Source organism: Oryzias latipes, chromosome 8 (assembly GCF_002234675.1).
Source record: "Oryzias latipes chromosome 8, ASM223467v1".
Lineage (NCBI taxonomy): Eukaryota > Metazoa > Chordata > Actinopteri > Beloniformes > Adrianichthyidae > Oryzias > Oryzias latipes.
The window spans coordinates 647,083-662,333 of NC_019866.2; the positions used below are offsets into that span (position 1 = coordinate 647,083).

The following is a 15,251-nucleotide window of genomic DNA, read 5'->3' on the forward strand; positions in this document are numbered from 1 at the left end:
ACTATCAAACCAGAATGAACCACCGCAGACGCCATCACACCTGGAAGAAACCATCTGAAGATCCGGCCCCCAAAGGGAAATTCCAAAAACCCCTCCTTTCTGTTCCAAACTCCAATCATGACCAAGTCCAGGTGGTTCCACGGTGGTCCAGCGGTCGCCACAGTTAATTTATTCCTCCATCGTTTTTCATACGCAGACGTGAGGGGGGTGTTTTGGTTTGGGAGGGGTCTCCTCGGCCCACAGGTGGCGCCGTCTCCAGAGGAGGGGGACTGATCTGGTTCTGGAACAGGAACCGTGTTTTCGGGCTCTCAGCGTTCCGCCGTGTCTGAATGACTGCAAGTCATTGGTACCCCCCTCCCCCCACGCCTATCTGTTCTTCCTCAACATTCAGCCACTCATCTTCCTCAGCCTTCATGACCCTCTGCTCTCCTCGCCACACTCTTCCCATCCGTCTAATCCTCCGCCAGCCTCTCCTCCTCCTCGCCGTGCTCTGCCACGGTTCACCTCAACCATCTGCCGCGCTCCGTCTGTTTGAGGATTCAGACGCCTCTGAAGGAGAAGCAGAGAAACGAGCCCAAAGTCTGAAAAGTTAATCCAAAGTTGATCTGTACATGTTTGTTTGAGGGCCAATGATGGTCTGTCTGAGAGTTGCTGCTTTAGGACTCAGGTGATCAGAGGTGGAGATCACCTGAACATCCTTCTGTTCCCTACCTAACCAAAGTCAGCCCCCCCCCCTACATACACACACACACACCCTTGTGTCTCTAGTTCAGAGCAGATCTCCTCGTTTTGGTTGTCAGAGGTCAGAACATTCTTCGCTGTTTGACCTGCCTGATCTTTAGGCTGACGTGTGCACGTGCAGAGCTGCACTGAAAGTGTCTGCATCAGGAGCACTAGCAGGTTGCTGGTTTCACGCTCTCGTCGCAGCAGAAAACCTGATTACCTCTGCTCTTCATCATGTGAAGGATGCTCTATCGATTTTCAGCGCCAGGCTCTGACCTTCGAGGACCGCCGGCCTCCTGCAGCTGTTGAATCTTAATCTCCTGCTTTAGAGCCTGCCCGAGGGGGGGGGGCAATCTTTGCCTGACAGGGCGGGGGATGCCGGCCTCAACAGAGGTCGACGACACTGCACATCAGACGCCGGCCTGATGCTCGCTGTCCACAAACATATTTCACCTCACATCCGGGACTTCAAGTTGGATTGGAGCAGCATCGGGACCAGGTCACCATGACAACACCCCCCCCCCCCCCAAAAAAAAGAAGCAGAGCAGCCTGTTGCACGACTGCAGGAAAAACCAGGAACCGATGAGCTCGAAAATGGGTTCATGACCCTGGAGATCCTAAAGCTTCAGGTCACTGTGTAACATCAGTGTGTAACATCCGTGTGTAACATCCGTGTGTAGCATCTGTGTGGAACACCAGTGTGTAACACCAGTGTGTAACATCAGTATGTAATACTACTGTGTAACACCAGTGTGTAACATCGGTGTGTAACACCAGTGTGTAACATCAGTGGGTTACATCGGTGTGTAACACCACTGTGTAACACCAGTGTGTCACATTGGTGTGTAACACCACTGTGTAACACCAGTGTGTAACATCGGTGTGTAACACCAGTGTGTACATCAGTGTGTAACACCAGTGTGTAACATCAGTATGTAACACCACTGTGTAACACCGGTGTTTAACATCGGTGTGTAACACCAGTGTGTAACATCACTGCGTTAAATCTGTGTGTAACACCAGTGTGTAGCATCTGTGTGTAACACCAGTGTGTAACATCAGTATGTAAAACCACTGTGTAACACCAGTGTGTAACATCAGTGTGTAACACCACTGTGTAACACCAGTGTGTAACACCAGCGTGTAACACCAGTGTGTAACATCAGTGTGTTATATCAGTGTGTAACATCAGTGTGTAACATTAGTACGTAACATCAATTTGTAACATCAGTGTGTAACATCTGTGTGTAACACCAGTGTGTAGCATCAGTGTGTAACACCAGTGTGTGACATCAGTATATAACATTAGTGTGTAACATTGGTGTGTAACACCAGTGTGTACATCAGTGTGTAACACCAGTGTGTAACATCAGTATGTAACACCACTGTGTAACACCAGTGTTTAACATTGGTGTGTAACACCAGTGTGTAACATTGGTGTGTAACATCAGTGTGTAACATCAGTGTGTTTCATCAATGTGCAACATTGCTGTGTAACACCACTGTGTAACACCAGTGTGTAATATCGGTGTGTAACACCAGTGTGTAACACCAGTGTGTAACATCAGTGTGTAACACCAGTGTGTAACATCACTGTGTTACATCTGTGTGTAGCACCAGTGTGTAGCATCATTGTGTAAAACCAGTGTGTAACATCTGTGTGTAGCACCAGTGTGTAACATCAGTATGTAACATCAGTGTGTAACACCAGTGTGTAACATCAGTATATAACATTAGTGTGTTTCATCGATGTGCAACATTGCTGTGTAACACCAGTGTGTAACACCAGTGTGTAATATCTGTGTATAACACCAGTGTGTAACATCAGTGTGTAACACCAGTGTGTAACATCACTGCGTTACATCTGTGTGTAACACCAGTGTGTAGCATCAGTGTGTAGCATCTGTGTGTAACACCAGTGTGTGACACCAGTGTGTAACATCAGTATGTAACACCACTGTGTAACACCAGTGTGTAACACCAGTGTGTAACACCAGTGTGTAACACCAGTGTGTTATATCAGTGTGTAACATCAGTGTGTAACATTAGTACGTAACATCAATTTGTAACATCACTGTGTAACATCTGCGTGTAACACCAGTGTGTAGCATCAGTGTGTAACACCAGTGTGTGACATCAGTATATAACATTAGTGTGTAACATCCATGTGTAGCATCTGTGTGTAACACCAGTGTGTAAAATCAGTATGTAAAATAACTGTGTAACACTAGTGTGTAACACCAGTGTGTAACATCAGTATGTAAAATAACTGTGTAACTCTAGTGTGTAACACCAGTGTTTAACATCAGTGTGTTTCATCAGTGTGTAACATCGGTGTGTAACATCAGTGTGTAACACCATTGTGTAACACCAGCGTGTAACATCGGTGTGTAACACCAGTGTGTAACACCAGTGTGTAACACCAGTGTGTAACACCAGTGTGTAACATCGGTGTGTAACACCAGCGTGTAACATCAGTGTGTAACACCACTGTGTAACACCAGTGTGTAACATCGGTGTGTAACACCAGTGTGTTACATCAGTGTGTACCATCAGTATGTAACACCAGTATGTAACATCAGTTTGTAATATCAGTGTGCAGCATCTGTGTGTAACACTGGTGTGTAACACTGGTGTGTAACACTGGTGTGTACCATCAATGTGTAACAACAGTGTGTAACACCAGTGTGTAGCATCAGTGTGTGGCATCAGTGTGTGGCATCAGTGTGTAGCATCATTGTGTGGCATCAGTGTTCATGTTAAATAAAGAAGCTGATGAACACAGGAGTCGATGTTTTTAAATGAGGAACTTTCTCCGTTGGGCCTCCACCTCTCAACTCCTCCTGAGCGCAGAAACGTGCTCTCACAGCCGCACACTCACAGAATATCAGATTACAACTCACAACAAAATCAAGGGGCTCTTTTGGCCATCCTGGGGAGCAGTTGCTAGGCAACCAGGGGGGTTTCTCAAAGCACTGGTATCTCCTGTGAAGAGAGACACGCTGTGTGTGTGTGTGTTTGTGTACTTGTGCATGTGTGTCGTACTTCAGACTTCATTTCCTCCGCATAGAGACTGTTGGCTAACCTCAGGCTGATCTATTCTCTATAAATCTGAGTTTGAAACGCAGAAGACATGGCAGGAAAAGTGGCGATCATCAGCTTGCCGCCACGTGATCTTCTTTGACCTGTGACATCACGGACTCATGCTGAACAAAAATCTCCCATCATGCAGCTGGATGTCATAGAACAGAACTAGCTTTAGTTCAAAGGCGCTCTGACTGTTATGCAATGCCCCCCACCCCACACACACACATACAGCAGAAACCAAAGAAACTGTGTTTCATAATTTCTGCGTGTGTGTTTGTTTGTGTGATAGAACAGGTTGAAGCACTGGGTGGGTGGGTGGATGTGTGTTTGTGGGGTGGGGGCTGCTCCAAAGGACTTCTGTTAATACGCTGATGTCTTTCTGTCTGTGACTGATGCTGCCCCCTGCTGGTGGAACAACGCATCACATGTGTTCCATGTTTTCCTCTGAGCTTCAAAGGAAAGTTTTCCTGTTTCCCATTTTCCTGCCGTGAGTCTGTCACAGCTAGAAGAAACACAAGCATGCAGGTTTATGAACTTCAGAGGAAACGACCGTGACGATTGGCGTTCATGACATCTTGACGGATTTTTGGTAAATAACCTCTGTGGGTCATGTGACTTGTGTGTTATCTTTTGTTGTGCGTCTGTTTTGTCTTTTACAAACTGCGTTCTGATCTGAAGTTCATGAACGTTTGGTCTTCTTTGTTTCTTGTTTTGGCTCCACATCTGAAAAACTCAGACCGAAGGGCTGGGATGACCCCGGGGCCCCCGGGTTTCAGAGACCTGCTGACTCTGCAGACAGACGGCTTGAAGCTTCCTGTTTGTCTCCTGATGTCAGCAACACGTCAGACGCTGAAGGAGCAGATCTGTGGGCTTCACGGACAGCAGCGTCCTGTTCCAGATGTACGAACGGCGTGTCCACACGGACGTCCTGGTTCCTGTTCCACAGAAACCTGTTTGTCTCAGACATCAGGCTGCAGCTTCAGCAGCCTGAGAACCTTCTGCATGATTGGAAACCTAAATCTCCGGGCCGGCGGATCTTTTTACTGTTTCAGATAAAACATCTGAATATTTTCTTCTGACTTTTCATGATTTTTTGTCTGTTTGTTGGTTCAGTTTGGCAAAACAAACAGAGGCTAAGCTCCGCCTTGTCTGTGCGCCGCTGTGCGTGATCTGATCCACTGGCCTGATTAGGCTCCACCCCCTCATCCTCAAATGTGACCGTGGAGGCAGAATGAAGCCACGCCCCTGACCATGGAAAGAGGGAATCTGTCAAATTCTGATGGAGAATGAAACCTGAAGATCCGTCTCTGATCGAGCAGCTTTCAGAACCCGGTTCTGGTTCTCCTGTGTGACGACCCAGAGAGACTCACCTGGGGGGGACAGGAGCTCCGTGCAGAAGTAGCTAACGCCTCACCTGTGCAGCAGGCGGATCGAGGAGGCGACTTAACGTACTTCACTTCAAAGAAAAACAAGCATACGACCTTCCTGCCCCCCCCCCCCCCCCCCCCCCCCCCCCCCCATGATAAGCTCAGTGCAAAGTTTGGTTTGAGAGCCTGAAGTTTGAACACCTGAGTCCAAAGCCGTTATCAGCTCCTCATGATGTTCTAACATGAAAGGCTTCATGTGTTTACTGACGTTTGTGACGAGGATCAGAAAATGTTGAGAAGAAACTAAAAAGGTTGAAGCTGAGAGAAGCTGCTTCCTGTGTGTCCACAGGCCAGGTGAGCTGTGCACAGGTGACCCCAGCCTGAGAATGAGGTCAGGGGAGGGCAGCTGCTCACCCACCCCCATAAAGTTACGACATGAGGCTAAAATATGAAATGTTGACTTGGGGAGGTTAGAATGACACAGAGATAAAAACTGTTGAGTTAAAAGTTCACAAACTAACCTGAGATAAAAGTTCAGATCTGATGGAAACTGAGGTTTAAAAAAAACTTAATCCCAGAAAAGGAGAATTGAAGGATTAAAGCATCTGAAACAAAGAGGAACTCTCACCTAAGTGTCCTTTAAAAATGTGTCATAGAAATAGAAGAAGAAGAAATCATTTATCTTTTAGGTTTTTTTCTATATTTCTGATCCATCTACAGCATTAAGACTTTTGTTTCAATTCTAAAGAATAAATCAAATGCTATAAACCAATTAAAAAGGGCTTTAAACAAAACTTAGTAAAACATTTCGACAGAAACATAAAAGGAAAACGAAATTAACATGTTTATGGAAGTTCAGTTTGAGAAATTCACACATTTGAGAAGAAACATTTAGTTTGCAAATATTTATTCAAAAGGTCAAAATGAAAAAGAACTTAAATCCACATCTTTAACTTTGTCAAACTCTTTCAAACTTGATTGTATTTGAAAACTCAACAGTATATCCATCTATTGAGGGAGTCAGTGACGTTAAGGATTTAGAAATGTTCCTAAAATGAAGAAAGATGAGGGAAAACAGCGACTTTTCTACATTTATTGGTGTTTTTCCGCTCTTGTTTACAGTGAAAGTGCGCCACGTGCCTCCGCTGAGACTGCTGATGCAACTTGATGACGTAGGGGGGCGGGGCAGCGCGGCCCCAAATTCTTTAAAAGTCCGCCGAGCGAAGCCGTTCCGGAACCAGCCGAGAACAGCCGAAGCAGCAGCAGGTCGAGCAGAAGACGCCATGAGCCACGTCGACGTGAAGAACCTGAAGCCCTCCAGCTTCGAGGAGGAGCATTTCGACGAGTACGAGTACTACAACCTGACGGACAAATACGTGGGTGAGGAGCCGCGGACCCCCCCCACACACACACACCACCCCCGGTTCGGGTCGCGGGTCTGAGCTGTGTTTGTGTTACAGAGGGTTCGGCCCGCAAAGGCAGAACCAAGAAGGAGGCCAGCGAGAACACGAACCGGCCCAACCCCGGCGGGCACGAGCGCAAGATCGTGGAGAAACTGCAGAACAGCGAGAAGAAGGCAAAGGCGTGACCGCTGAGGTACCGACAGACCCCACCCGAACACCTATAGCCCCCCCCTGACGTCATCTAACCCCCCCCAACACCATCTCCATGGTTTTGATCCACTCACTAAAAACGTTCAGTCGAAGTTTAAACTTCAGTTTTTCTGAAAGTCCAATGGTTTGATGATAAAGTGGGCGTGGCCAGGCCGACACTGGCACATGCGCACTGCGCAGTGGCTAAAAGTTCAATCCCGCTATTCAGTTAATATAAAACTCCTATAGGTCGGAGCACGTGACTGTTGCCATGGAGACGATGCTGCTCCGGGTTGGCCGTTGTCTCTCTCACTGAAGGGTTTCTGACCGGTCCGGTTCTGTCTCTGGTCCAGGACTACTCGGACGGATTGAAACGGAAACAGAACATGGGCTTCTTGGCGACAAAGACGTGCAGGAGTGTTCCAGCGCCGAGGGGCGGAGTTTCGAGAGGGCGTGGCCATTCGGCCCAAGAGGAAGCGGGCTCTTTGCACCTGGTTGGTGGTTTGGTCCGGGTTCGGACCGTGACTGTGCATCAGTGATGGGTTTTATGTTTTAAAGTCTTTTTCATTTTTTACTATTAAAGGTGTTTTTTAAATGAACTGCTGTCTGTCTGTCACTGGGGGGGTCCCTGAATAAAACGATGACGCCGTCCTCCATAACTAGACTCATGAGTCTGCATTCACAGAATGAGGGGACGGTCTGTAAACCACATTTTAATGGCGGTCTGAGGAAACTGCTGGTTGGTCCGATTCCTGATCCGTTTCTGATCTTCACATCAAACGCTTTGTAGTAAAATCACATGTGATTTTCATTCTGCATCCTGTGAAAAAATGTCTTCTTGGAGAATCCGTCCATCGTCTGCAGCCGTCCGTCTGGAGAGACGATGGTGTAGCTCCTTGTTGAATCTACCTGCACCGCCGGGAATGGCTGTGCAGGTAGATTGTGGAATGGCAGTCCCTGCCACACCTGGTACAGGTGAAGGATGATGGCTCTTGCAGCCGCCGCTTCCTCCTGGTTCTTCTCTGTGCAGCATTCTCGTTCCGCTTGGCCTCTGCATCTGTTGTTCCCTGCCTGACTGAGTCTCCAGATGGGGCGATCGTCTGCTGGACTTTCCCATGTGTTGGGTTCAATGAAGCGCCGCCTCGTGTCCTCCAGACGTTTTTGTTTTGGACGCCCTCTTGTTCTATAGCCTTTGACCAGCTCGCCATAGAGGTCTTTAGGGATGCAGCCTGCATCCACTCTCATGACATGGCCAAGCCATATACCAACAATAAACTAACAGCCCCCACCTGTTAGACAAGGATCAAGTCATGGGACCCTATCCACCTTTCTGATGATCATTGTTGACATTTCCATCACATGACCCGTCTAGATCCACCTGAACAACTGAAAACTATTTGACGCTTCGTCGTTCTCCGCCCTCTCTCTTCTCCAAAGCAGAAAGACAACATGTAAACATACTAAATGGGTCATAAGACTCTTATGTCATTCAAGGATGTAAGTCTAGTCTGCATTCTGCAGGTGTCTGTTCCAGAAACTAAAGAAACCTCAGGCCAGGAGTCAATAATGTATATAAAATATATATATATAGAGAATCACATAAATGCATACAATCACTTAAAATACTTAAAATGTTATTTCCACTTTGAAACTATATAATCAATTTCTAAACTGGTCATGTGAGCCAGAACAAATGAGGGAGAAGCTCGTTCGAGCGCGTGCAGTACCACGTCTGACCAGCAGGTGGGGGCGTCTGCGCGTCAGTCAGGGAACCCTCAACAACGAAGAAGAAGCTGAGGCTAATCCGCAGTTAGCATATCTACAGTAAACAGAAACCGATCGCTGACGGTGAGTTTAAATGACAGAATCTTTTCAATAATTTAGACATTTTTGTGTTTCTAAACTTAATGACGAAGTTAATTATTTATAAACTTTGGAATAATTTAATTAATTTAGGGGGGAAATAGCTGCAAACGAGCACAGCTAACGCTTCGATGCTAAGTGTGACGTAGTCGTTTAGGATTTTTTTTTATTTTTAGGATTTATTCTGGTCCATTTTCGATTTCAAATAACGTAAGTGTCCATTTTAACGGAAAATGCAGTTTTATCTGAGACTCTCGCATAATAATCGTTCATCCTGTAGAGATTTAAACAAATATTGATAATTGTGTGTCAGCCGCGTTTTTAGGTGAGGTTTTTTTCTTCCTTTATTTTTTTTTACAGGTGAGAGATGTCTGCAGACACGAAGATCGCAGAGCTGCTAACGGAGCTCCATCAGCTCATCAAACAGACACAGGTGAGCCTTAAAAACCGCCGTGCTCCGACAGCTGACGTCATCAGACACCTGGAGAAGGTAAACAAACGCAGGTCTGCATGATTTGGACACTCAAGGAGATGTTGAGGCTGTAGACTTGATGAAAGCCTCAGGTAACTCCAGATTAAAGGGAAGCTGTTGGGTTTGTGAATCACCTGTAGATCTGATCAGAAACCAGTATCAGTCCTAAACCGGTTCCCTGGTTCTGGTACAAGTGCTGGCAGCAACTGAGAGGTATATTCTACAGTTCAGACTGTTTCTGTGTTTCTTCTAACAAACCTGCTCCAGAAAACTGGACAACCAGCCTCTCTAAGCGTGTGACCAAGATCAAAGAAACTTTTTGAAAAATATAGATCTACCATTTATTAAAAAATACTCACAGCTGAAAATACAAAAGAGGAAATATTAAAAACCATAAACACTCTGAAAACAATAAATCACCAGGCAGCAACGGCTTCCTAGCTGAATGTTATAAAACATTTAAAAACACACTTATTCCATTTTTACACAGATCTCTGAACTGGACCCTCCAAAGAATAAAATCCTTATTTCCTGGTCAGAAGCAATTATTTCAGTTATCTTAAAACCGGGGAAAACAAACAGTCATGTGCTAATTATAGATTACTAAATCTATACATCCATCATTTGTATCAGGATAAATACATTTCTACCTGACCTTCTTGATGAAGACCAGACAGGATTCATGAAGAGTCTGCAGACACACGATAACATCAGGAGAAGCTTGCATATAACTGAAAGCGGAAAGCATCCTCACCAGCGGACTAACAGCCTGGTTCGGTAACACCACCTTCAAAGAGAAGAAGATGCTGCAGAGAGTCATTAATACAGCTGGAAAAATTATAGGTTGCAACCTACCATCCATGGACACCATCTACAAACAGAGCTGCAGGAGGAGAGTGACTAAGATCATCAGAGACAGACACCACCCTGCTCATGGACTGATCCAGTGTGTGGACTTAGGGCACAACCTCAGGCGTCGCAGGCCTGAAAGCATCCATGAACACGCCACACGCTTCCACAACAGCTTCTTCCCAACAGCAATCAGAATGCTGGCAAATGACACCAGAGAGGAAAGACTGGACTAAATTACTAAGTGCAATAAACAATAATATGTGCAATAATTCTATGTGCAATAATGCTACTGTACAGATTGGGTCTCTGCAATATTCATTATCATATTTTACTGATATTTATATTTTTATACACCATGTAAATTTGTTGTCTAATTTTGACTTTTAACTTTATTCTATTTATTTTTATTTTCTTTATTATTTCTTCTTCAAATTTTTCTTTTGTCCTTTTTTAACTTATCCTGACATGAGAGATGCCAAAGAAAAATTCCGATGTACCGCATGTGCAAACGGCAATAAAACTTGAATCTTGGAAAAAGAGGCCAAAGAGAACGTAGAAGAACAGTTCTCTGAAGTATAGATGTGGAAAAAGCAGCAATACTGAAAAAGAATTCAACATAAAGATAACTGAGCAGGACTGGTTAGACGTGGAGACACCAACATCCCATCACTGGATCATGAACATGGAGACAGTTCGCCCGGAGAACCTTATAGGATTTTTTATTACACCTAAACTGAAAAACAAACAGTTAAAAACAAGTCAGAGCTGTTGGTGTGAATGTGGACCAGTCTCATGGATTTATGTGTGATGCTGGGTGGGATATCCAATTCCTCTGGAACCAGAACTGTTTTTTTTGGACATGATCTCTGGAAACTCTGTCCACCAAAGTGACAAATACTTAAAGTTCTGTCACTAGCCGCTAAAAAATCATTAACCAGGAACTGGAGCACTAAATCGATCAAAGGAGCAATGGACTTTAACGAAGAACCACTTCTATTCAACAGAAACTATAAGATACAGACTGAGACTGCAGGAGGCACGATGACACTGAAACACTTTACAACAAATAGAAACAAGAAGCACCTAGAATTGACCTTTGTTTTTTGTTTTCATGTAACAAAAACTAATACAAATAAAGTTTTTTTTTAAAACGGCTCCGGGCTTTGGAGAAGAACCGGTGTTCCTCTGAAACGGTTTTGGACCTTGGCGCTCCTGTGATGTTTGTGTTTTCAGGAGGAGCGGTCTCGCAGCGAACACAACCTGCTCAACATACAGAAAACCCACGAGAGGATGCAGACAGAGAACAAAAGTAAGAGCAGCCGGACCAGGCTCTGAGCGCTTCAGCAGCTCCTGCAGGCTCTGGATCCGGGCCTGCCTTTGGACCCGGATGTTCTGCTGTCAGGAATGCTGGAAACCTCTGGTTCTGATTCTCTTTCAGCTTCTCCGTATTATCGCACCAAACTGAGGGGTTTGTACACCACAGCTAAAGCAGACGCCGAAGCCGAGTGCAGGTGGGTCTTCCTCCTCTTCCTCTTCCTCTTCGCTCCCTCTCATCCGCCTCTCGTTGATTTTCTGGCAGCATCCTGCGTCACGCTCTGGACAAGATCGCAGAAATCAAGTCCCTGCAGGAGGAGCGGAGGATCGGTGCGTACAGCAGCAGCAGCAGCAGCAGCTACAGCAGCAGCAGCAGCTACAGCAGCAGCAGCAGCTACAGCAGCAGCTACAGCAGCAGCAGCTACAGCAGCAGCAGCTACAGCAGCAGCAGCTACAGCAACAGCAGCTACAGCAGCAGCAGCTACAGCAGCAGCAGCTACAGGCAGCAGCTACAGCAGCAGCAGCTACAGCAGCAGCAGCAGCTACAGCAGCAGCAGCTACAGCAGCAGCAGCTACAGCAGCAGCAGCTACAGCAGCAGCAGCAGCAGCTACAGGCAGCAGCTACAGCAGCAGCTACAGCAGCAGCAGCAGCAGCTACAGCAGCAGCTACAGGCAGCAGCTACAGCAGCAGCAGCTACAGCTACAGCAGCAGCAGCTACAGCAGCAGCTACAGGCAGCAGCTACAGCAGCAGCTACAGCAGCTACAGCAGCAGCTACAGCAGCAGCTACAGCAGCAGCAGCAGCAGCTACAGCAGCAGCTACAGGCAGCAGCTACAGCAGCAGCAGCTACAGCTACAGCAGCAGCAGCTACAGCAGCAGCTACAGCAGCAGCTACAGCAGCAGCTACAGCAGCAGCAGCAGCAGCAGCTACAGGCAGCAGCAGTGAGCTCCTGCTCCTCCGTCTCCTCTGGTTTCTAAAGAAATCTGTCTTTTCCAGCCGCGAAGTCTGCCAGGGTTCAGAGTGACAACGACCCCCCCAGGAAGACGATGCGGCGCGGCGTGCTCATGACCCTCCTGCAGCAGTCGGCCATGACGCTACCACTGTGGATCGGGAAACCCGGAGAGAGGTGTCCGTGTTCCTCTGAGGAAGGACAGAACCCAGCTTGTTTTCAATGGTGTTCTGCTGCATGACTGACATCTCTGCCCCCCCCCCCCCCCCCCCCCCGTGACCCGCAGCCCCCCTCCTCTATGCGGGGCCATCCCGGCCAGCAGCGACTACGTGGCCAAGCAGGGCGACAAGGTGGCGGCCAGAGTGAAGGTGGTGGACGGCGACGAGCAGTGGATCCTGGCTGAGGTGGTCAGCTACAGCCACTCCACCAACAAGTGAGGCGCAGACGCGCAGCCACGTGCACACCCACATGCAGGCCCACGTGCACGCCCACGTGCCGGCTCTGACCTGTGTTCTCTGCTGCAGGTACGAGGTGGATGACATCGACGAAGAGGGCAAAGAGTGAGTTCTCCTCTGTTTCTGGGTGGGTTCTGGGTTCTGGAGCAGATCTCTGAATGTTCTGTTTGGAACCGTCAGGAGACACACCCTGAGCCGGCGCCGGATCATCCCCCTCCCTCAGTGGAAGGCCAACCCGGAGACGGACCCCGAGGCTCTGTTCAGCAAGGACCAGCTGGTTCTGGCTCTGTACCCGCAGACCACCTGCTTCTACCGCGCTCTGATCCACACGCCGCCGCACCGGGTGAGCCGCCGCCCCCCCCCACCTCCACGTGCTGGAACGTTCAACCAGAACCCTCAGCTTCAGTAAGGTTCACATGTCTGTGAAAAAACGGGAAAAGGGAGTTTATAACCATCTTAATTTACAGCACCTGTCTGACTCCGCCCCTTAACTGTTAGCCTCCCCAGAGAGGCGTGGCCTAAACTCCAGCAGGTATGTAACCCGAGGTGTGGGTTCTGGGGGGTGTTCCAGATAGCAGGTTCTGCTAGCTCCCACGGTAAGTTTGAGGCTAAGGAAGTTGATAACCTCAGCTTTCAGTTCCAGAAATGGAGGTATGTTTCAGGGTAGGTCAAGTTGCCATAGCAACTCATGCTCTGAACATAACCTGGTCTGGAGCAGGTTTAGTTGAAGGTTAGTTTGTTTTCAGAGAGGTGAAGCAGCATGGCGTGTCCATTTGAAGATGATTTAGTGGATGAAAAAGCTCAGATAATACTTTTTCAACCATGAGAGGATGATAAGACCACATATGGATGTTGGAAAGATAAACTTTTTACTTTGATCTAACTTCATTATTTGCTTCAGTTAAGATAAATCATTTTTTTAAGTCAGTTTTAAAATAACACGTAGTTATCAGACAGTTATTTTACTTTCATTCAAATTAATTCAATTAAGTAGGTGTAACTTTGGTGCTGCTGTTAGATCGGCACCACAAGGGATTGTGGGATATCATTCCCTTTGCCTGTCTGGACGGATTTGGGTTTAAGTGTGGGTTTTTGACCAAATGTGTTTAGTTGTGTAGCTGTTTTACTGTGTTTTACCGAGTTATTTTGTCCTACTATGCTTACGTCTCTGCACCATGAGTGAGAGGGAGGAAGAGGATGATGAGTTTATAGAGCAGCCCTACGGTTAACTAGAATACTGACAATGTTGGAAAATTCCTAAATGAATGAACGCACTCTTTTGTTCTTTCTATTGTTATTAAAATGAGGATCTGCCGGCTCAAACTTAGACATTTGAGAGTTCAAGAATTATAATTCATTACGATGGAAAAAAAATTACTTGAATTGGAGTAATATGACATTTAGTTAGATAAATATGTAAATTTGAGCTGTAAAAACAACTATTGAGTTTTATAGACGTAAGAAATTAGATTGAATAAATTTAACTCAATTACTTGTTACCAATAGAAGTAATTCATTTACGTTGGCAAAATTGGATAAGTTATATATATATATATATATATATATATATATATATATATATATATATATATATATATATATATATATATATATATATGAATATATGCATCACATGAAAATAGAAATAAGATCAGAAACTTGTGCGTTTACTTTGTTCTTTTTCTCCAAGCAGAAACTCTTTCTTTTGCTGATGATGCAGCCGTGTTACTTTTTGATGGACGTATAATCTTCATAGCCGTCATTACAATCTCAGACTCCGTCTCACTGAAGCGCTCTCTCTTTTTTTCTCCACGCGTTTCCATGGTGACTCCAGAAATCTGTGATCCATTGAGAATGTCTTTATGTACCTGCTGTGCACGTGCATTAACCCAGGGTTACCAAGTGGAGCGTAATTATGCTAACTCATATCTGGTCTTTGGGAACCGACATACCCAGAGTAAGCAAGTTCAGGCGGATTTCAGCCAGAGTTCAGGGTTAAAGTCAGGCTAGTTTAAACATGCTTCCTGGAATAGCCCCCTGGTCCGTGACTGTCCCTGCTGTGTTTGTGTGCAGCCTCAGGACGACTACTCGGTTCTGTTCGAGGACACGTCGTACGCCGACGGTTACTCTCCTCCGCTGAATGTGGCGCAGCGCTACGTGGTCGCCTGCAAGGAGAACAAGAAGAAATGAGCGGCGCCGGCATCAAACGTGGTGGGACAACCTGAACCAAAAAAGAGGCTTCCAGCGCCACCTGTGCTCCAGAAGAGGAACTGCTCATTGTGGTTCCAAACAGAACCGGGTTGATCCTGACCCGGGTCACTGTAAACGTTTCCCTTAAGAGCACACAGGACAGTCAGAAAAAGTACTTTTGAAAGATCAAAGTAAGTCGCCTGAACAAAACAAACTGTGGTTAACGTGAAGCTGGAAGTTGAATCATGCCGTCATTTTTTTTTAGAACAAAACAAATCCAGATTAATAAAAAGATTTGCTTCTCTAATATTGTTGGCATTGAGTTTTTACATTATTTATTTTTTACATATTTCAGTGTTTTTGAACTAAATTCAGTTTGTTTTAAT

General features: G+C 46.2%; 2 protein-coding genes across 3 annotated transcripts in view; both read left to right on the plus strand.

Moving 5' to 3' along the window:
- LOC101171895 overlaps positions 1 to 7,368 on the plus strand; it is a 17,632-nt gene extending 10,264 nt beyond the window's left edge. The window contains exons 2-4 of the mRNA XM_023957230.1: positions 6,300 to 6,557; positions 6,638 to 6,773; positions 7,123 to 7,368. Of these exons, the coding sequence (XP_023812998.1) occupies positions 6,300 to 6,557; positions 6,638 to 6,765 (386 nt within the window). The 3' untranslated portion in view covers positions 6,766 to 6,773; positions 7,123 to 7,368. The remainder of the gene's footprint in view (positions 1 to 6,299; positions 6,558 to 6,637; positions 6,774 to 7,122) is intronic.
- A 1,130-nt stretch (positions 7,369 to 8,498) lies between these two features.
- sgf29 (SAGA complex associated factor 29) lies at positions 8,499 to 15,172 on the plus strand. 2 transcript variants are annotated; one of them, XM_023957221.1, is made up of 10 exons: positions 8,499 to 8,617; positions 8,993 to 9,065; positions 11,190 to 11,265; positions 11,395 to 11,467; positions 11,536 to 11,600; positions 12,268 to 12,397; positions 12,507 to 12,653; positions 12,745 to 12,780; positions 12,856 to 13,018; positions 14,749 to 15,172. In XM_023957221.1, the coding sequence occupies exons 2-10, from the start codon at positions 9,000 to 9,002 to the stop codon at positions 14,863 to 14,865; spliced, it is 873 nt and encodes a 290-aa protein (XP_023812989.1). In that variant the 5' UTR covers positions 8,499 to 8,617; positions 8,993 to 8,999; the 3' UTR covers positions 14,866 to 15,172. The 2 variants fall into 2 exon arrangements, with proteins under 2 accessions (XP_023812989.1, XP_023812990.1); XM_023957222.1 differs by having other exon boundaries at positions 8,614 to 8,842.
- Positions 15,173 to 15,251: the final 79 nt, after the last annotated feature.